This window comes from Neofelis nebulosa, chromosome 9 (assembly GCF_028018385.1).
Source record: "Neofelis nebulosa isolate mNeoNeb1 chromosome 9, mNeoNeb1.pri, whole genome shotgun sequence".
Taxonomy (NCBI): Eukaryota; Metazoa; Chordata; class Mammalia; order Carnivora; family Felidae; genus Neofelis; species Neofelis nebulosa.
The window spans coordinates 98,399,235-98,421,038 of NC_080790.1; the positions used below are offsets into that span (position 1 = coordinate 98,399,235).

Sequence of the window (21,804 nt, forward strand, 5' to 3'; positions counted from 1 at the left end):
TGGGACAGCAGGGAATTTCAGAAAGCACCGGAAGAGTGAGTTGATAGCACTATTTTGGAGGAATTTGGCGGTAATGTTCATGCTGTGCACATTATGTGACCCAGCCACGACACACGGAGATTTGATCATCTGATTATGACGATGACGGCTAACGTTTACTTTGTCCCCACTATGTGCCAGGCCCTGCCCTAAGTGCTTACCTCATTTGCTCCTTACAACTCTCCCGTCCCCGCGCACCGCCCCCCCCCCCCCCAACTTACCAAGGAGGAATCCAGGCACACAAAGGTCAAGCACCTTGATCGAGGTTACAGAGCTATTAAGTGGGAGAGCCCCAACCTTTGCCCTGCTTCCACTACACTGCACGTGCCTCGTGTGCACCCGGAAACACACACCACACACATATAGGAGGGAATCCACTGCAGCAGTGTTTGTTAGCCTAAACAGTGTGTTAAGAGACAATAAAGCACGAGGGAATGCTGCAGAGCCGTTAAAGCCATGCACTAGACCTAGAAGCGGTCAACCAGTACGCATCTCAAAATCAAATGCTGAGATAAAGTAAGCAAAAATCAAAACGAGGAAGCAAAACTGTATATTATTCATTGAGACCAACAAGGGGAGTAAAACTATAAAAGGACACACCGGAAAGGTATATACCAAATTTACGATGGTGTCTCAGGGGCAAGGTTAAATGGGATTTGGGGAACAAAAAGACAAGGGCTTTTAAATTCATCTGTAATGCTCTGTTATTTTCTTTCTCTCTAACCTACCTGTCTCGAGCAAAGAGGCAAAAGCTCAAAGCCTAGCCTGATCCAGAATATCATTTTTTATGATTGGATCTTTACAAATGCAATCCTCAAGCCTGATAACTGCTGTTGTCAAGCCACCACACAAACCTTTTCCTCCATCAGGGACATCTCCCCAGAGAGCTTTTCTCGAGCTCCCTTCTAGAGTAGAAATCACCTAAGAGGTTCCGAAGGTGAGACTTCCAGCGGCAGCAGCATATGGTTTTTGCTTAAGGTGCAGGACTCTGAGGCTGGAAAGAGGGGAGGGAAGAGGGAGACAGGGAGAGTCAGTTCTAACTTGTACTTAGCGATTGATTTAAGACAGCGGTTCTCTTTAGGGCGCCAGCTCCAAACAACTTCTTTTATTTAAAAAATTTTTTTTTCTTTAAGTTTATTTTGAGAGTGTGTGTGCATGCAAGCGGGGGAGGGGCAGCGAGGGAGAGAGAGAAGAAAGAGAGAGAGAATGAATCCCAAGCAAGCTCCTTGCTGTCAGCGCAAAGCCCCTTATGGGTTCCATCTCCCGAACCATGAGATCACCACCTGAGCCGAAACCAAGAGTCGGGCGCTCCACCAACTGAGCCACCCAGGTGCCCCTGAAGTGTTTCTTTTAAAGTTCAAACTATTCCCTTGCTTCACTGTTTCTTGTGGGGGGGGGGGGGAGGGGGGCGGAGGGCAGGTTATAATCAAATGTTTAATTGCTCAGGTGGAAAGACACAGTGATTCCAACAAATTACCTCCCTCCAACTCCATTTAAAGCCAGTAGGCAAACTGGTTACCTAGAAACACAATGACTTACAACTAACCCTCTTCCTGTATTTACCAGAGTCAACACATATGAAACCACAGGTCATATGTTGACAAGTTTTCCTAGAACTATAATAGGTTTATAGAGGTTAATGCTCTCAGATTAAACAGGGATAATGGCTCCAAGCAAGAGGCCAGGTCTGGGGGTGGGGACGGGGAGGGCAGAAGGCATAATTTTAGAAAGATTTGAAAATTGGTTTTTAGTGCCAGCATGGACCTTTTGTCAGCAGCTGAGTGCACTAAGAATGTAAATTACGGAGGAGAAGGCTATGTGGGTAGCTTTGAACCTAATGGATTGTCTCAAAGCCAAAGACTCTAATACTGTGTCCTGTACTGTAAGGAAGCCTCCTCACAAAAGCAATTTATACCTCCTTTTAAAAATATGTTAAGCATCCTCAATCAGAGAATCCCTCATCACAAATCTTGTTTCATTTCACTGGAGTTAAATATGCCATATCACTTAGGGGAACAAGTGGTATCCACAGTTCAGTAACATACATAGTAATTTTTTTTTTTTTAAGTTTATTTATTTTGAGAGAGAGAGAGAGCATGCGCGGGTAGTGGAGGGGCAGAGAGAGGGGGAGAGAATCCCAAGCAGGCTCCACTCTGTTAAGTGCGAAGCCTAACGCTGGACTCAAAGTCACAAACGGTGAGATCATGACCTGAGCCAAAATCAAGAGTTCGCTGTATAACCGACTGAGCCACCCAGGTGCCCCCATAGATGGTAATTCTTGAAAAATTATCTAGTTAAGAAACGCAGATTTGGCTTTCTCCTCCTATGTGTTAGTGGGGAAAACAACTTTTCATTGACATTTCCCTCTCAAGAGGACTGCGACTTCTTGAAGTAGTGACATCTGAGGAATATTAGGATTGTAGTGAGGAACTGGTGTGTCCCTGGTTTTTTCAGGGAAGCCTGCCCAGGGATCAACCCTCATTGTTCTCATAGAACCGTGTGCCTGGTCAGACTCTGAGTCTTTCATGGAACTCTTTGTGCCATTAGCTCGGGAGACTCTTGATGCAAAGTGACAGGTCCAAGGTGCATTTATAGTAACCCAAGAGAACTGTATTAAAATGAAGTCTTGCTGGGCCCTGGTCTCACAGGGTGGCAAAATCTGTTACAACTTTTAATTATCTCACTTGATTTTTCATTTTGGAAATGACAGGCTACATGAATATCTGCTGCTTGGAAAGAATGCAGAGGTGTATAGAGTCAGTGAAAGGTCTCCCTCAACCCTCCTCTCTCCTACCTGAACCTTACTTTCCTTGCCAGGTGACCATGGTGGACAGCACCTCCTTCTTGTGTGCACTTACAGAGAACACATACCAAAGCTACTGAGCCAGTAGCAAACATGTGAATTCTGGGTGCGCCTGGGTGACTCAGTCAGTTAAGCGTCCAACCCTTGACTTCGGCTCAGGTCATGATTTTGCAGTTTGTGAGTTCGGACCCTGGCTCTGCACTGACAGTGTGGAGCCTGCTTGGGATTCCCTCTCTCCTCTTTCTACCCCTTTCGTGCTCTCTCAAAATAAATAATTAAACCTAGAAAAAAATTGTGATTTCTGAACTTCTAAAACCAAATCTAAACAATTTCCAGGTTTATGAAATTACTCTAGAAACACACAAATCTAAATAAAAAGAAACAGAAACAAAGGCTTCATTACTTTACTCACATCTTGTATTTTATTTCTTACAATTAACAGCTAAGAAAAAAGTGACTGTAGCACCCTATTATTTTAAGACCACAGCTGTCACTCAAATGCTAACCCATCCCATACAACAGGGAACCTTCTCCCAAAGCTACACTGGCCATTTATTCAAGTTTCCTGATCCTAGTGACAACTAATAATTTTTATTACTTATTAAACACAGAAAAATTAGATTATTGTTCTCCCTAGCTGAAAAATCTCATAAATGATACTTTTTCTCTGTGCACATGGTTCACTGACTCAAACCAGGATAAAGCTACTAAAATATCTATAGTTACGCATCTCAGACTGGGGTCTGGATACCTGTGGGAGTTATTTAGTGTATGCTAGGGGGGACTGGCAATGATGCTCCATCTTCCCAGAGAGCAATGCTTATTTGAGGCTAAGGACTCACATATTTATTTTCCAAAAAAGTTAAAAGGAAGCTTTTTTCCCCCAAATGAAATATATAGAAAACTTCAGGGGCACCTGGTTGGCCTTTGGCGTCCGACTTTGGCTCAGAGCCTGGAACCTGCTTCAGATTCTGTGTTTCCCTCTCTCTGCCCCTTCCCTGCTCATGCTCTGTCTCTGTCTTAAAAATAAATTTAAAACAAAAACAAAAACAAAAAAAACTTCAATATATAAAACCAGTTTTAGGAGGCTGCACTGGCAGTAGGAGTTGGCTGATGCAAGTTCCCCCCACCCCACACATAGCCTGGGGGCGTGTGGCCCCTTCCCTCCCAGGGTACCCTGAGGGAACTTCTTGCACATCAAGCCTCACCCTCTCCAATCTCAATTCAAAGACTGGGCATCCTCCTTGGGATAACAGAAAGTTTGCTGGGGGAGTCCAAGGGACACCAATGCTGTGTGAGTCCTGCTTGCCCTTTTCCAGGTAAGTGACAGACCTTACTTCCTTGTGCTTTTTTTTTATATGCTCAAGTCCAACCTTTAAAATCTAAACTCTTCTGGCTTTTCAATCTTTTTGGCTGTACTACATTTCAACAATACTTCCACTTGTGTAATGAAGCTCTTAGATCCTGTCACATCTCTACAGTAAACAACAATGTATCTTCCCAAACTGTGAGGAACTACTGAATGTTCCCAAACAGTGTCCTGTCCTCTAATCTGGTTTCTGAATATTCTGGTTCTTTTCCTTCTTCGTATATTCTTCTAGTCGAAGAAGCCACTTGGCCCAGTACTGGGAACAGAGCTCAGTGTCCATGAAATGGGGGTGAGCAGGGGATCCATCCTTGTAGGCAACCACAATTAAGCCACACTGAACCTAGGAAGAAACACAGGGCAGTTCCAGTATTTATACGGTAGGGCCAGAGTTGATGTTCATTTCCGTCTTGCTTCAGGGCAAACTCAGAACAAAACAATCTACAATAATATCTCCTAATGGTTTCGAAGATGGGTTGATGAAAGATTGTATCAGGATACATAAGAACACAAAGATGACAAATAAGATATCCAAGAATGGACTGTAAACACTAAAGCACTATTAGCAATGACAGAAAGCTCAGGAACAGAGGGAAGTGCTTCTTAAGGTGGTAAAAGGACAAGGAATGGAGTAAACAGTGGGACACAAACAGAATAAAAATCATAAGGAGTTAAATGGCCATACATAAGCATTGACCAAGGCTTTACATAAGCAGAGGTGCAGTGTCCTGACCTGAAAGCTGTAGTTGGCATCATTATTTATGGCACCAACGTAGGCCACTACCTGCAGCGGGTTGTCAAACGTATTTCGGATATAAGGTTTTGGTTTCTCTGATGTCTTCCAATCAATCACACACAGCTTGCCCCTAAAGAGAAACCAAAGGAAGTCTTAGTAGGTAATTGTCTAAACTGAGAAACCCTAATAGGTTAAGCCTCTTCTCAGGTATAGTTTATTATCACTCAATGACCTCTCCCCACTTTTCTTTAAAAAAATTTTTTTTTTCTTTAATGTTTACTTATTTTGAAAGAGAGAGAGAGGCAGAGGCAGAGAGTGAGAGGCTCCCAAGCAGGCTCCGTGCTGTCAGCACAGAGCCTGACGCGGGGCTTGAACTCAGGAACCATGAGATCATGACCTGAGTGAGTCAAGATCAAGAGTCGGACGCTTAACTGACTGAGCCACCCAGGCGCCCCTTTCTCCACTTTTCAAAAAGACAGCGGCCCTGATCTCTACTTCTGAGGATTAGAGAAGTGTGATGTTCTCTTTCCGATGAGCCCTATACTCAGCTCAGTGACGGGCCTGCCAGGGGTGTGATGGGAAGTGCTTCCTGAAATACCCGGCTGACAACGACAGGGGCAGGCCCATGTGGAAGTGCTAGGGGACTTTTCCACAGTTCTAGTTTCTCAACTTTCTCGAAATTCCTTTGGACCCTCATGGCTTCCTTTTCTTTAACAGTTGACAGGGGAATTGAAACTATGTCTCTATCACTATCTCAGTGGATGAAGCACAACAGATCAGTAGCAAAGTCCCCATCATAAAGGATGAAGCACAGTGCTTCAGAAATCCTCTTGCTCAGAAACCAAAGCTGAGGCTAAAATCTGTTAGCATTTAATAGGCACCAACTATAAGCAGAGATACAGATAAGAAGACCTGGTCCCTGCCCTGAAAGTTTACACACAGGGCAGGGGGCCTTCCTAGTAGGGATATTGGGGGGAAAAAAATTCCTGCCAGTTTCTAAAGAAAGTCAAATAACCAGTGCATTCTCCCCATTACCCCTCTCCTGGTGAGATTTTATACTTGCCAAACGCAGAGATCAGAAGGATCACAGGGACAGTAGACTGACAACTGGTGACTACTTGTTCAATCTTTCATGATTTCAATTTTTAAAAAATTTTACTTATTCTGAGAAAGAGAGTGTGCATGAGTGGGGGGGGGGGGGGCGGGACAGAGATAGAATCCCAAGCAGTCTCTACACTATCAGCACAGAGCCCAATGTGGGGTTCGAACTCACAAACTGTGAGATCATAACCTGAGCCAAAACCAAGAGTCAGCTACTTAACCATCTGAGCCACCCAGGGGCCCTTCATAACTTCAATTTCAAAACCAGCGGTCCAAACGGAGATTTTGTACAAAGTATGCATGTTACGTACTTGTGACCATAGCTCTAGAGTTACAACCTATGCAATGTATTTTAAGTCAGCCTAGAGTAGCACTGTCTAAATGAAATAAAATGCAAGCTACGTGTTATTTCAAATTTTCTAGTAGTTACATCAAAAAAGAAAAAAGGAAACAGGTGAAATTTTAATGTTTTATTTAACCCAACATACCCCAAATTTGATCATTTCATTATGTAATACGAAAAAAATTATTAATGGGATACCATACCTTCTTTTTTGTACTAAGTCACTGAAACCTACTTTGCCCATTTACAGCATACTTCAGCTGAGATTGGCCACACTAAGTATTTAAAGGCCGTATGTAGCTAGTGGGTATTCTCTTAGATGTGCAGGTCTAGAGGTAGTTTTACTATTTCTGTCAAACTTTGTAATATTACAAAACAATTATAATCTATGCAAATGAAGAGAGGGCCCCAGTAACCCCAGAACCTCAGTTCTCAACCTGGAGCAAATCAAAATGCCCTAAAATAAAGATTTCTGATATGGACCGCTGTCTCTTGCAAAACATACTTCATACTATAACTTGCAGAACTTAATAATGTGGAAAAGATTTTTAGTAGTATAACTCCAAATTAAAACTGAACAAAGACAGTTCATAACAAATGAAAAGATGTTCAGTCTAACCTAAGTGAAATGCATACTGAAATTATGAGATACAATGTTAATAAATTATATCTAACACTGTGTCATTAAAACTGTGCAGAAATAAGCACACCTTCATCTGGGAAAACTTACAATGCACATACCCTTTAACATAGCAATTTCCTTTTTAGGTACCTGCTGGAGAGAATGGTTTGATACCCTGGGAAAATGTCATAAAAGTGACAAATGCCTGGAAAATTTAAGTATTCATATCCAGGCCTACTTCAGACTAACTGTATATATCATCCACCAGAACAAACCAGCAAATGAACCTGCGTGCCTGCCTAGAGAAACTCTCACAACAGTATACAAGGAGACACGCTCACTGCTGCAGTTCGTGATTGTGAAAAACTAGAAATTACCTGAATTTCCCCAACAGGGAAATGGATGTGGTTCATTAGTAAAAAGGAATACCAAATAAGTTAAAAACAGAGAACAAGATCAAAATAATCATGCTAACAGTTACTGAGTAGATAGTATTCATTTTAAGTACTATACAGAGAATGTCTCATTTAGTCTCTATAACAACTCTATGAGGTAGATCCTATCTTTTGTCTTATTTTATTTTTTTCTTAAGTAGGCTCCATGCTGGGTGTGGAGCCCAACACCGGTCTTGAACACACAACCCTGAGATCAAGACCTGAACTGAGATCAAGAGTTGGACGCTAAACCAACTGAGCCACCCAGTGCCTGTCTTATTTTACAGATGAACAAATTGAAGTACAGAGAGCCTAAGTAACTAGCCTAACGTTAAGATGAAAAGCCAGAAATGAAACCCAGCCAGCCTGGCTCTCGACCCTCGTATCTTACCAGCTTTGTGATAAGACATATCTAGAAACTTCTCTGTATCGTGACTATTACAGACATGTATGTAACAATACACAGTGGTGTGTGTATGCAGAGTAGACTGGCAGTGTACCTGTGCATGCATTATACAGTGTTGTGGGTGTGTTAAATAATATAGGAAGTAGCCTAGAAGGACACAGTAGCAAACTTATCACAGTGATTGTCCTTGGCCAGGGGTCTATGAGAGGAGATAAGAGGTGGTTATAGGTGATGTGAGCTTAATTTATGTTATATTTAAAAAAAATTGGAAGCAGATGTGATGAAGTGTTAATAACTGCTAATTCTGAGTGGTGGAAAATTATTAAAAGAGAAAAGGATGTTGCAGATCATATAAACTCTAATAAGGATCTCTAGAATGTTTTCAGAATGAAAAAAGCAGGGTTTGGCACTGTTAGTAAGTGGGGGTGGGGACCAATGATAGTGCATGCAGTCATAAAAATATCTCAGGATCACAAGAACTTTTAACCAAAGGTTAAAACCAGGATGGGGGTAGAGGATTCTAGGAGGATGGAAGAGTAAGACGCACCAGAAATCTGTAGGCCCACCTTGACAACAATTGCAGTGGCAGAATCTGTCTGATCCAATTATTGGAAATCCAGAGGCTACTGAAGGCTTGGATGGTAAACTGTGGTTAATTTTGGTCAATTTCAGCTCTTAGCAGCTACCCATCCCCCTCCTCCTCATGAGGCAGGCAGCTGTGCACAGGATCCTGGAGCAAGGTGCACACGGCTCGTGGGAATGGGAGGGGACACAAAGGACCCCTTCTCCGTGTTATCAACACCGACTTCAGTTTCTGTTCACAGAGGTGTAGACAAGAGGAGGGTAGCTATCGTTATTGCAACTACACCCACTGCTGCAAGCCCCTCCTTCCACCTGCCTGACTGCCTGGGGATTTAAAGGGCCAAAGCACATTTTTTCCACCCCTTCATTTTTCTTTTTTCCTTTTTGGGAATTAGATGCTAAAGACTACAACATCCAAAAGCAACTGCATATATGCGGAAAATTAAAAAGTGACAGTAACTGTGCATGTCCAGGGAGAGGCACAGGCTCAGAAAAGACCTGAGAAGACCTTAAGTTTATACCTCAGACTGATCCTTAGGAAAGAACCTACAACACCACCCCCAATAAAAACAATGAACAAAATCTGGCAAACCCAGGGGTAGAGGGAGAACCTGATTTCCAGAATTACATACTAGATTCAAATGCCCAGTTTTCAATAAAAAATGTCACAAAGCATACAAAGAAACAGGAAAGTATGGCCCATTCAAAGAGGAAAAAAAGAAATCAACATAAATTGCCCCTGAAAAAGATGTAATAGCAGATCTAGCCAAAGACCTTTTTGGTCTTAAAGATGCTCAAAAACTTCAATAAAGGTAAATACACAGGCAATTATAAAAGCAAGTATTATTGTAACAACGGTTTGTAACTCCACTTTGTTTTCTACAGTTTAAAACAAAAAACTTGAAGCAAGCAGACAAATTTATTCTTCTCAGGTTGGTTGATCATACAAATCTTGATCAACATTTAATGAAACATCAGATAGCATTGGCTCATCATGTTCTTCCACTCTGCTCAAGTGAGGTGCCCCATACAGATCATTAATTTCAACTTGTGTTTTCCGGGTTGGCTGCTGTATCTATCCTCTGAATGTGAAACATCTTCACTCTTATTTTCTATACACATTCTCATCTCCTTCTCTAATTGTTCTTGAGCTCTCTACAGTTCTCCTGTTCATTTTCTTGCATTTCCAACTCCAGCTGAACTATCAGCTATTGCTGCTGAAACATGAGCTCCTTTTACTTAAGTCTCTCCCCCACTTCAGGCTCCATTGGAGCTAGTTCTCATTCATGCTCCAAGTCGGCCATTTTCTTTTGTCTCAGCTGCTCCATGGTTACATTTTCCTTACACCTGTAAATCCCAATACTACATATTGTATTGGATCCACTAGGCAAATTCTTGCCACTTCTACTAGACCCCGAGTTAGACATGTTCCAAGGTACTTTTGATGGTATGTTGACTCCCTCTCTAACTCTTAACCTTAACCCGCCAACCGCACATATATAAAGACAATTTTGTGCTATCAACAACTGAAAGGGTTAGGGACAGAGCTGTCAAAGGAGCATAGTCTGTGTATGCCATTGAAGTTAAATTGGTATAAATTCAAATCAAAGCACTATAACTGGGATGTTAAATGTAATCCCCATGGTAATCAAAAGGAAGATAGCTATAGAATATACACAAAAGGAAATGAGAAAGGATTTGAAATGTTTCATTACAAAAAAGGAAATAAAACACAAAAGAAGACTGTAACATACAGGAAATGAGACCAAAAAGCTATAATGCATGTAAAAAATAAATAACAAAATGAAAGAAGTTCCTCCTTGTAACTATTTTTTTTTTTTTAATGTTTATCTATTTATTTTTGGAGAGAATCCCAAGTAGGCTCCATGCTATCAGCACATAGCTAGACGCAGGGCTCCATCTCATGAACTGTGAGATCATGACCTGAGCCGAAAATCAAGAGTCAGATGCTTAACTGCCTGAGCCACCCAGGCGCCCCATTTACATTTGGCAGAATGGATAAAACATATGATTCTACTATATGTTGTCTACAAGAGATTCACAGTATAACCAAAGATACAAATAGGCTGATTGTGAAAAGACAGAAAAAGATATTCCATGCACATAATAACTGAAAAAGAGCAAAGGTGGCTCTAAAACCAGACAAAACAGTCTTTAATAAAAGGTTCAATACATCAAGATATAACAATTATAAACATTTATGCATCTAGTAACAGACTAACAAAATATATGAAGGAAAAACTGAAAAAAGTTGAAGGGAGAAATACATTTCTTTCTTTCTTTCTTTTTTAAGTTTTATTTATTTAAAAAATCTCTGTACCCAACATGGGGCGTGAACTCTGACTCTGAGATCAAGAGTCGCATGCTCTTCCGACTGAGCTAGCCAGGTGCCCCCAAAACAGTTCTATAATAATAGTTGGAGACTTCAATATCTATTTTCAATAATGGGTAGAACCAGACAGAAGGTAAGTAAGGAAATAAAGGACTTAAAACAACACAATAAACCAACTAGATTAACAGACATATAGCACTTGCTCCCCAACAACTGAATATGTATCTTTTCAAGCACACACAGGAATTTTCCAGGACAAACCATATGTTAGGCCATAAAGAATAAATCTCAATATATTTAAAAAGATGCCATACAAAGTATCTTCTCTAATCACAAGATGAAGTTAGAAATCAATAACTGGGGGCGCCTGGGTGGCTCAGTCGGTTGAGCGCTGACTTTGGCTCAGGTCACGATCTCGCGGTCCGTGAGTTCGAGCCCCGCATCGGGTCCCTGTGCTGACAGCTCAGAGCCCGGAGCCTGTTTCAGATTCTGTGTCTCCCTCTCTCTGACCCTCCCCCATTCATGCTCTGTCTCTCTCTGTCTCAAAAATAAATAAACGTTAAAAAAAGAAAAATTTAAAAGAAATCAATAACAGAAGTAAAACTTGAAAAAAAGTCACAAATTTGTGGAAATTAACACAATCAGCCAAAGAAAAAAATCACAGGGGAAATTAGAAGATACTTAGAGATGAATAAAAATGAAAATACAGCATATCAAAACTTAAAGAACACCATTCTTTTAATACTGTAACAGTATTACAGAAGAAATATATAGCAATAAATACATTAAAAAATAGGAGAACTAAATCAATATCTTAACCTTACAACTTAAGGAACCAAAAAACGAAAATGTACACCCAAAGCTTATAGAAGGAAATAAGAGATTTAAGATAATTGAAATACAGAATAGAAAAACAATAGAAAAAAAAAATCACTGAAACTAAACATTGGTTTTTTGAAAAGATGAACAAAATTGACAAACTTTTAGCTAGATGGATTAGAAAAAAAGAAAGACTCAAATTCCATAAATCAGAAATGAAATTGGGGACATTACTACTACTTCAGAAATAAAAAGAAGAGTACTATGAAAAATCATATGCAAACAAGTTGGATGAACTAGATGAAATAAATTCCTAGAAACATAAAACCTACTAGGACTAAGTCATGAAGAAACAGAGTATCTGAATAGCTCTATAATTAGTAAGGAGATTTCATCAGTAATCAAAAATCTACTAGCAAATAAAAGCTCTAGACCTGATGACTTTATGGGTGAATTCCACCAAACATTTACATAACTAATACCAATACCAACACTTTTCCCCAAAAATTGAAAAGTAGGGAGCTCTTCTTGACTCACTTTATGAATCCAGCATTACTGTGATACCAAAGCCAGACAAAGACACTGACTGCAGAACAATAATCCTTATGAGGGGTGCCTGGGTGGCTCAGTTGGTTAAGCATCTGACTTTGGCTCAGGTCATGATCTTGTGGTTCGGTTTGTGAGTTCAAGCCCCACACCAGGCTCTCTGTTGTAGCTTTGGATCTTTTGTCTCCCCACTCTCTGCCCTTCCCCCACCCTCTCTCTCAAAAATAAATAAATATTACAAAAAAATAATCCTTACGAACACTGATGCAAAAATCCTCAACAAAATACTAGTAAACCAAACTCAGCAACATACTAAAAGGATTATACACAATGACAAAGTGGGCTTTATTCCTGGAATTCAAAAATGATTCAACACAATGAAAATTAACCAGCGTAATATACCTTAACAGAATGAGGAAAACTACATAATTACCTTAATTGATGAAGAAAAAGCATTTGACAAAATTAAATATCCTTTCATGAAAAAAATACTCAACAAGCTAGGGATAGAAAAAAACTACCTCAACATAGTAAAGGCCATATATGAAAAACCCACAGTAAACATCATACTCAATGGTAAAAGACTGGAAAGTTTTCCTCTAAGAGTAGGAACAAGGCACGGCTGTCTGCATTCACCATTTCTATTTAACAGCATCTGGATATTCAAGCCAAAGCAAGCAGGCAAGACAAAGAAATAAAAAGCATCCAAACTGATGGGGTGCCTGGGTGGCTCAGTCGGCTGAGCGTCTGGCTTCGGCTCAGGTCATGATCTCATGGCTCGTGGGTTTGAGCCCCATGTCGGGCTCTGTGCTGACAGCTTGGAGCCTGGAGCCTAGAGCCTGCTTCGGATTCTGTCTCCCTCTGCCTCTGCCCCTCCCCCACTCGTGCCACGTCTCTCTCAAAATAAATCAACATTAAAAATCTTAAAAAAAAAAAAAAAAAAAAAAAGCATCCAAACTGGAAAGGAAGTAAAATTATCTCTGTTTGCAGTTGACATGATCTTTTATATTAAAAATTCTAGGAGCGCCTGGGTGGCTAAGTTGGCTACGCATCCGCTTCTTGATTTTGGCTCAGGACGTGATCTTGCAGCTGTGGGATTGAGCCCCATGTCAGGCTCCACACTGAGGGTTGAGGGTGAGGCCTGCTTGGGATTCTCTCTCTCTCTCTCTCTCTCTCTCTCTCTTTCTCTCTGCCCCTGCCCTGTTCATGCATGCACTCTTTCTCTCTCTCTCTCTCAAAATAAATAAAAATAAGCTTAAACAAAAAAACTCTATAAAGAATTGACACAAAAACTGGTAGGACTATATAAATAAATTCAGCGAAGTAGCAGATACAAAGCCAACACAGAAAAGTCAGGAGCATTTCTATACGTAAACAATGAACAATCCGGAAAGAAAATTACAAAACAATTCCATTTATAATAACATCAAAATGTATAAAATACTTGAGAATTAACCCAGGAGACTAAAGACTTCTACAATGAAAACTACAAATCATTGCTGAAAGAAATTAAAGGCATAAATGGTAAATACACCATGTTCATGGATTAGATTTGATATTGTTCAGATGTTCATACTACCCAATGTGATATACAAATTTATATAATCTCTATAAAAATCTCAACAACAATTTTTGCACAAATAGAAAAACTCATCCTAAAATCCATACGGAATCTCAAGGGACTCTGAACAGCCAAAACAACCTTGAAAAAGAAAACTGGAGGACCCATACTTGATTTCAAAACTTACTACAAAGCTATAATAACTAAAATAGTGTGGTGCTGGTATAAAGACAGATATATAGACCAATAGAAATGAATAGACAGCCCAGAAATAAACCCTCACCACACTAAGTCACATGATTTTGGACGATGGTATCCAGTTTATTCAATGCGGAAATGGCAGTCTTTTCAACAAATGGCCCTGAAGAGTGTGGCTATCCACATGCAAAAGAATGAAGTTGGACTCCTACCTAACCCCATATACAAAAATTAACTCAAAATGGATCCATGAACTAAAGGTAAGACTTAAAACTACATAAAACCCTTAGAAGAAAACACAAGGCCCAAGTTTAATGACACTGGATTTGGCAATGATTTAATGGATGTGACACCAAAGGCACAGGCAACAAAAGAAAAAATACAGGAAAATTTTTTAAAAATTGTGCATCAAAGGATAAAGATAAGTCAGTCACAAAAAGACAAATACTTTGATTCTACCTACATAAGGTACTTACAGTAGTCAATCAAATTCATAGAGACTGAAAGTAGAATGGTGGTTGCCAGAGGTTGGAAATAGAGGAGATTACAATGATTACTTTAATGGGCCCAGGATTTCAGTTTTATAAGATGAAACGTCCTGGAGATGGGTGGTATTGATGGTTGTACATTATGAATGTATGTAATAATACTCAACTGTATACTTAAAAATGGTGAATTTTATGGTAAATGTTATGTTATATATATATACTTTACCACATTAAAGACCTTTTTTAAAAGAAAAAGTGGGGATGGGAGATTTACTTTTAATAGCTTGGATTAACCAAATGCATATATTACCTATTAAAAAGTGTTTTTAAAATTTCTGAAAACTTAATTTTCAGAAACGTTCAATGTTCATATTCTTAATGTTGATGCTTTTCACTTAAAGAGCAGAAAACAAACGTCAGGACTGTGTGCAGCGCGGTTAAGCGTTTGGCGTCATGAACTTCTTGTAGGCCTTGGGTAGAACTGATCGAACGGCGGCCTTGGTTAATCTAAAGGGCAGCTAAAAATAGCTTATTAAATTTCTAGGCACATAGGCCTCCTCACAGATACAAAGCAGCTATGGCACAAAACTGTTTGATTGCCTAAACAGTTTCCAGACTTAATAAATGCTCTGTCAATTTTTTTTTAATTCAAATTTTAACTAGAATTCCAAGAGTTACACTCACAGGTTTTTCCCTATCCTTGTGTATTGCATCCTTTTTTTGGAATAGGGATATCTGCAGGTTATATCTCCCGTTGGAATATGGAATAAGTGGGAAAAACAGTAACACAACAGCAATTTAAAAACCACAGGAAGCTTTAGGAAGCTCAGAGTTCCTATCTATGTCAAACACTGCCTGGAAGCCAGGAAAAGAGTTAATTTTCAGGGCCAATAGATAAAGGTGCTATTTTTAGGGGAATGGGGAAACAGAATGCAGGAATCAAATTGGATGTTGCAGCTGGTAGTTTGCTTGGGCTTAGGGGAGGCGGAACATGCTGGATATTGAAAACTTATACCTTTTCTCCAGCAAATACTTTGATTTTGGAACACAGATTTACAAGAATTAGGAGGCTCTTCCTCCTATATCTGTCCTTACTTCCTGCCCCATACCCAATTCTTTTTTTTTTTTTTTTTAATTTTTAATTTTATTAGAGAGAGAGACAGAGGGAGAGAATCTCAAGCAGGCTCTGTGCAAAGCATGGAGCCTAACACAGGACTTGATCTCATGACCCTGAAATCACGACCTGAGCTGAAATCAAGAGTTGGATATTCAACTGACTTAGCCACCCAGGCGCCCCTGCCCCCAGTTCTTTTACGTATCATATAGGTTTTGACTTCACAAGACTACACCTTGGAGCAGGAATTCAGAGGAAGAAACAGTATTTGATAGGCATCATCAGTTCCACCCTGTGTTAATTTATCTCCACATTTCAATGGGAAAAAAAAAATCTAATACTTACTGATACTCAGCCACACAGTCCAGCAGACCTACATACTTTAAGGTCTCATGTTGAACAGCACTTTCAAGAGCTCGCACTCCACTGACATCTTTCAGAATATGCTGGACACTTTCGACATATCCAGATTCAAGATTCTCATCTCTCTCTTTCAAGTCTCCTTGGGGTGAAAGTATGCTTTCCAAGGCTTTATGGAACCGTTTCCCTTGTAAAAATATGTCTGAAAAGAAAATCAGGGGAAAAAGAAAAACAAATAAGAACAAAGCTAGTACTAAAAGACAGATGGCTTAAAACTTGTGAACAGTAAAATTAGAAATTACGTAAAGTACCTTTAAAGTGACAATCCCTAAAATACACATTTCAGCCTCTTGTGAAACCTGAGAATCGCGCTTTGAAAACCAAAGGGACTGAAATAGCTTGAACAATAAAATTCATTAAAATAAAGAATTTCTAGGATTAGGCCAAAGCTACAATTGAAGATCTGGGGGCAATAGGACCACACCTAGTTTAGGGTACTGTGAATTTAAGTATCCATTAGTGTAACTTAACTGGTTGTGATAAGTAATTATTGGAAATTTAAGGAACTTTGCTTCTGTTCACAATTCTTTTTACAATCAACACTTGATGAATACAGGTGGGGGAATCCTTTTACTAAGGCTTAATAAATGGCAAGGAATGAAAATCAAGGCATATACAAATTAAAAACAACAAATTGGATGTTTTGGAACTTGGGGGTGAGGAAAAGAAATATGTAACACTCTTCTGCATTTTTTTTTTTAGGGCAAGAAGAGCCTAATTTTTTCCTGAATTTTTTCCTCATATGCTTAAAAAAATTTGACCTATAGTTGCCATACGTTATATTCATTTCAGGCACACAACATAATGACTTGATATCTGCATATCCTCATACACTTTCAAGAAAAGAAAACCAAACATATTTAACAAACCCAAGAAGTTCTATGTATTCACTTGACTCTTGATAAGGGAAGGAGACAAAGAAGAGGCATTGTGCTAAGCAGTGGCCTTGGCACTTTCAAACACAACAGCCCAGCAAGATAAGAATCATTACTCCCAGTTAATGAATGAAGCCTACACAGTGCTGTTAATTTGCCCCAAAGCAAAAAGGTGGACTAGCAGCTTGGCACCTGAGTCCATGTTCAATTCCAGTCTGTTATACAGCACAGTGAAGAAGGCAAAATCAGGGACCATCATTTAGATACGCACAGGAGCAGAGTAAGAAATATACATGCTTGGAGACACCCATAGAAAATGAGGAAAACAATCTCCTCCACTAAGGTAATAGCAAAACCATATTACATTTGTCAACTATTGTTTTACCAGGATTTTGAAAGGTCAGTTTTACCACTGACAAAAAAAATGGAATCACTTCTGGGGAATTACTTGGAGAGTTAAATGAAATTCAACTGAGAAACTGAGTTATTACACTCCAAATGTACTTGGCTCAATTGGACTTACTAGCATATGAAAGGCCTACAAGAAATTTAAGACAGATGGAATTAAAACCTAGGTAAGAGTACAGTATTCATCTATACATTAGCTTAATGAAAAACACAAACATGTTAAAAACAGGAAGAAAAAAATCCTACTTTATCAACTGCCAAGCAAATAAACTCATTCTCCACTGCAGACTTAACCCCTGGCTGGGTTCTTCACATAGAAGAGGCAACGAACATCGGAAGCTAGATTACAGGATCCCTTAGATTGTAAGGCTCAGAAGTCAGCCAGTCAGAGAAAATTAATATGTAATTTCACTCATACATGGAACTTAAGAAACAGAACAGATGAACATAGGGGAAAGGAAAGAAAAATAAGAGAAAAGAGAAAGGCAAACCATAACAGACTTTTTTTTTTTTTTTTTTTTTTTTGAGAAGGAGAGAGAGCAAATGAGCATGAGCAGAGCAGGGGCAGAAAGAGAATCCCAAGCAGGCTCTGCACCCGCAGCTCAGAGCCCAAGTTGGTGCTCAATCTCACCAACCATGAGATATGACCTGAGCTGAAATCAGGAGTTGGACACTTAACCAACTGAGCCACCCAGGTGCCCTGAGACTCTTAAGTAGAGAACAAACTGAGGGTTGCTGGAGGGGTGTTGGGCTAAATGGGTGATGGGCATTGAGCAGGGCACTTGTTGAGATGAGCACTTGGTGTTATACCTAAGTAATGAATCACTAAATTCTACTCCTGAAATCATTATTATAATCGCTTCTCGGCCTTTTGGCTAAGATCAAGTGTAGTATCTGAAATCATTATTATACACTATATGTTAACTTGGATTTAAATAAAATTAAAAATTTTTTAAAAAGAAAAAAGATTGTAAGGCTCAGAACATTAAATATGATTGAATTTGTCGAAGTAAAATTTAAAAGGCATACATTTACTGCAGAAAGCATCAAGTCAGAGTATTCATTCAGTAAATTAAAGGAATGAAAGAAAAAAAATCCATGAGTCTCCAAGATTCTGACTGATAGAACCGGCAGGATTAAAAACTCACTGTAGCAAAAAAAATGAAGAAACCCATCTTTTCCACTATGATCAACACATATAAATCAAAGTCAAACTTTGTTATCCTTGGCAATCTTCAAAAGGTAAATTGATGCTTGAGAAACTGACCAAATGTTTGACTGAATGCCAGCTCTGGGCACTTCTCTATGCTCTAGACTTTGGGAAGACCAGGTGGAAAGGAATTTATCAATACACTACTTAAAAACTGCCTCTCCTGACGCATTAATCAATTTAGCGGGTTAGGATATGCTCTTTCTCTTTCTTTTCTTCCTTTCTTTTTTATTGGTTGAGAGGAGCAGGACACTAATCTTCATGTGATTGCCCCCTTGAGAAAAAAAAAAAGCAATCCCCCGCCCCCCCGTTCTTTTTTTTGTTGTTGTTATTTTTTTGAGAGACAGAGTGTGAGGGGCAGAGAGAGAGAGGGAGACATAGAACCTGAAGCAGGCTCCAGCTCTGAGCTGTCAGCACAGGGCCCGAACCCACAAACCGCAAGATCATGACCTGAACTGAAGTCGGATGCTTAACCAACTGAGCCACCCAAATGCCCTGATTCTGTTTCTTAAAACTGATCCTGAGTTAACTGAGAAACACATCCGAGTAATAATCTAGATCAACAAAGTTGATTATATGTAAAACCACCATAGTTTTCTCTCTGCTTTGGGATGGTGGAGCTCGTTCACATTCCCAACAGAAATTCCTTTCCTTTATCAAGGAGGTCCCAGAGCATTTTTTTACTCTGCCAAGGGCTACAAGTTCTAGGTTCCCACAAGTCCTAGCAGGTTTCTGCGTTTACTTTTCTGATTCAGTAATTCCAGGATTCCCACAGCTGTGACATTCCAGATTTAAGGAAAATGAAAAACAACTTCCCATGTGGAAACAACGTCAATTCTAAATTCTTGTGGTACAAATAAAAAACTTTTAAGATGTCATTAAAAGATGTTTTTATGTTGTTTGTTTAGAAAACAGAGAATAGTTTAGATGTTGTTACTTATTATCTAAAGGCAGGTGGCTCTTGCATAGATTCTTGGCCCCACACAGCTGAGGAATGTTCTAAGAGATTAGGACCTTGACCATTTTTGCCATATGCAGGTACAACCTATATAAATACTTAACAGATGTGACCACATGTTTAATGTGATACCCACACACAGTTTTTTCTAAGGTGCCTAAAAACAAGTGCATTACTTCTGAAATTAAAAATGGAAGTGCTCTGTACCACCTACTAGGGGTACACATAACTGCTCTGGGAAGCATGGGCTAAGGAAAGATCTATGTAAAACATAGCTCTAACAAAAAAAACAACTATATAATCTTGATGGGGACCAGAGAGTTCACCTGTGCCAATGGTCTTTCGTCTCACCTTGCTTTTGAATGGAACCTGTTTTTAAGGAAACTATTCTCCTCACTTGTCTAAGAAGTTAATAAGTTAGGAGTTGAATGCTAAAGTTTACTTATTTTCAATTACCAATCAAGAGCATCTATTATCTCAATTTGCCAAGATCTAAACAACAAATTATGTGTTCCAGCTTATTGCCAGTCTTTAAACTTACATGTCAAAGAGGAAAAGTAGAGCAAGGGGGTATTTCCTAGATTCTGAATAGCATGCCTAGCCAAGTAGAATTGTTATCAGGTGACCCCTTAATCAGAGAAAACAGGCAACTCCAATACTCAAGTTTGTAGCTTATAAAACAAAATAATTTTCTACGTAATTTGGTCAAATACTTGATCCCTGTGCTTCAGTTTCATCTGTGAAATGGGAATACTATGCTTCACAGGGCTGTCATGATTGAGTTAATATAGAGTGCTATTTAATGCTAATTATCATTTTAAAGTAGCGTCTCACTAGTTCAGGTCAAAAAATACCCTCATTCTTTTGATACCAGTGCTCTATTTTCTAGAAAACATAGTAACCATACAGAATCAGGATTGAGAAAATTACTTGAAGAATATTCTGCAAAGCCATCTTCTCCCAATTCCAGAATCATCCGCTGTTTCCACCTCTCCAAGTAGAAAATCTGTTCTGATGTCATGGTCTGTTGAAGGACCTTGGTCACACTTGGAATCGTGTTTCTTTGCAAAGGGATTCTCAAAGGAATTGTAGGAGTACTTGTTGCATTTGGTTTCATGCTTTTCTCTGGATTGAAGAGAGGACACCAGTTTCCTGGAACTTTTGCCGCCTCATCTTGCTTTGGGGGCTTACACTTACTCACAGGTCCATACAGTAAATTATCCTCCTCGAACAATGATTCTGGAGTCTGAGCAAGGCCTCTGGATGACAAGACAGACTGTACCAAATCAGAATACCTTCCTTGGTCCACTTCTTCATAAGGGTTCACTTTTTTCTTCCGGCTACAGGAATAAGAGGAAGTGGAGAAATCCACACGGGTCGTTGGTTCTACAGAAAACCCCTTTGAACTTCTGAGCTGCCGGCAGATGGTCTGAAACGCCTTCATCTTTAGATGCTTTTTCACTTTCCTCTACTCTACTTGCAATGTTAAGGGCCTTTTATTTTTGCACTCCTACTAAAAAGAAAAGTGGCATTAGATACCAAACGTATTAAATATTTAAACTGCCAAAATGAAAGCCGCATTAGCATAAGGCATATCAAATTGTATTCCTTCCATTAAGCTTTTTCGACGTGTTTGGACAAAGCTATTTCCAAAGAAAGACTCTTTGCCAGGAAGGACAGTACTTGTTAAATGTGAAATGCTACAGCTTGGGGCAAGACGTCCCCGATATTCAATCATAAGAAACGGGACGCCTAGAAAGGGAGGCGTGTGTGAGACACACAAAAGCAACGCTCCAGCCCGTCCTACAGCGGCCACCATGGTCACGGTTAACCACCGATCCCTACGTACCAGGCTCTCTGCTAGGTATTCCGGGCGGAGACTTCTCATTTAAGCCCTTACACGCTTTAAGGTGGGTACTACTGCGACACCGTTTTACAGACGTGGAAACTGAGCTTTTGAAGGGTCCCACCAGGTCCGAGGGGGTAAGCGGTGGTCAGCGGGGCCCACCAACGTGATCCCCTGAAGACGGCCTCCGCCTCCGCCCTACGTGTGGAACCACGGGGTGGGGACTGGACGGCTTCGGCCCCTCGTGTGGAAATCGAATTTAAGGAAGAGAAGGCTTAAATAGAAGCCCAGCTCACGGCACCGGTATGTACCTCCGAAGCCACCACACTTCGCTGAACTCCCAAAGCGCCGACAACCACTCGGGACCCGTACTTTCCTCGATCCCGCGCTTGGATCTCGAGTTTGGCTCCGCCCAAGGGGCGGTGGTCCCGGCATGCACTGCGAAGCTCCTACTCCCGCAGCTAACCCCTCCTTCACTGCCATAGACACTCCCGCGATCCGTGGGGAATCCCTCCTCTCAGGCGTTAGCGCGCGCTCCTCCAAATCTCGCCCTTACGCTCTCACGATATCTTGTTA

General features: G+C 40.1%; 1 protein-coding gene and 2 pseudogenes across 4 annotated transcripts; 1 reads left to right on the forward strand and 2 right to left on the reverse strand.

Moving 5' to 3' along the window:
• Window positions 1-3,241: 3,241 nt before the first annotated feature.
• MGME1 (mitochondrial genome maintenance exonuclease 1) lies at window positions 3,242-21,732 on the reverse strand. Of its 4 annotated transcripts, none has more exons than XM_058684817.1 (5): window positions 21,540-21,732; window positions 20,313-20,892; window positions 15,857-16,073; window positions 4,942-5,074; window positions 3,242-4,551 (listed from the first exon to the last, which is right to left on the reverse strand). In XM_058684817.1, the coding sequence occupies exons 2-5, from the start codon at window positions 20,824-20,826 to the stop codon at window positions 4,390-4,392; spliced, it is 1,026 nt and encodes a 341-aa protein (XP_058540800.1). In that variant the 5' UTR covers window positions 20,827-20,892; window positions 21,540-21,732; the 3' UTR covers window positions 3,242-4,389. The 4 variants fall into 4 exon arrangements, with proteins under 4 accessions (XP_058540800.1, XP_058540801.1, XP_058540802.1 ...); XM_058684818.1 differs by having other exon boundaries at window positions 20,313-20,895; XM_058684819.1 differs by lacking the exon at window positions 21,540-21,732 and adding an exon at window positions 21,232-21,514.
• LOC131485384 (DPY30 domain-containing protein 1-like) lies at window positions 4,987-9,903 on the reverse strand (annotated as a pseudogene).
• On the forward strand, window positions 18,070-18,167 carry LOC131486479 (U2 spliceosomal RNA; annotated as a pseudogene).
• Window positions 21,733-21,804: the final 72 nt, after the last annotated feature.

Excerpts from the sequence above, each read along its gene's own strand:
- MGME1 (XM_058684817.1), bottom strand. The coding sequence starts at position 20,826 with ATGAAGGCGTTTCAGACCATCTGCCGGCAGCTCAGAAGTTCAAAGGGG. Across the intron at positions 16,074-20,312 it reads CTTTGCAGAATATTCTTCAA|ACATATTTTTACAAGGGAAA; the intron begins GTAATTTTCTCA and ends TTTTCTTTTCAG. Across the intron at positions 5,075-15,856 it reads GACTGTGTGGCTGAGTATCA|GGGCAAGCTGTGTGTGATTG; the intron begins GTAAGTATTAGA and ends GTTTCTCTTTAG.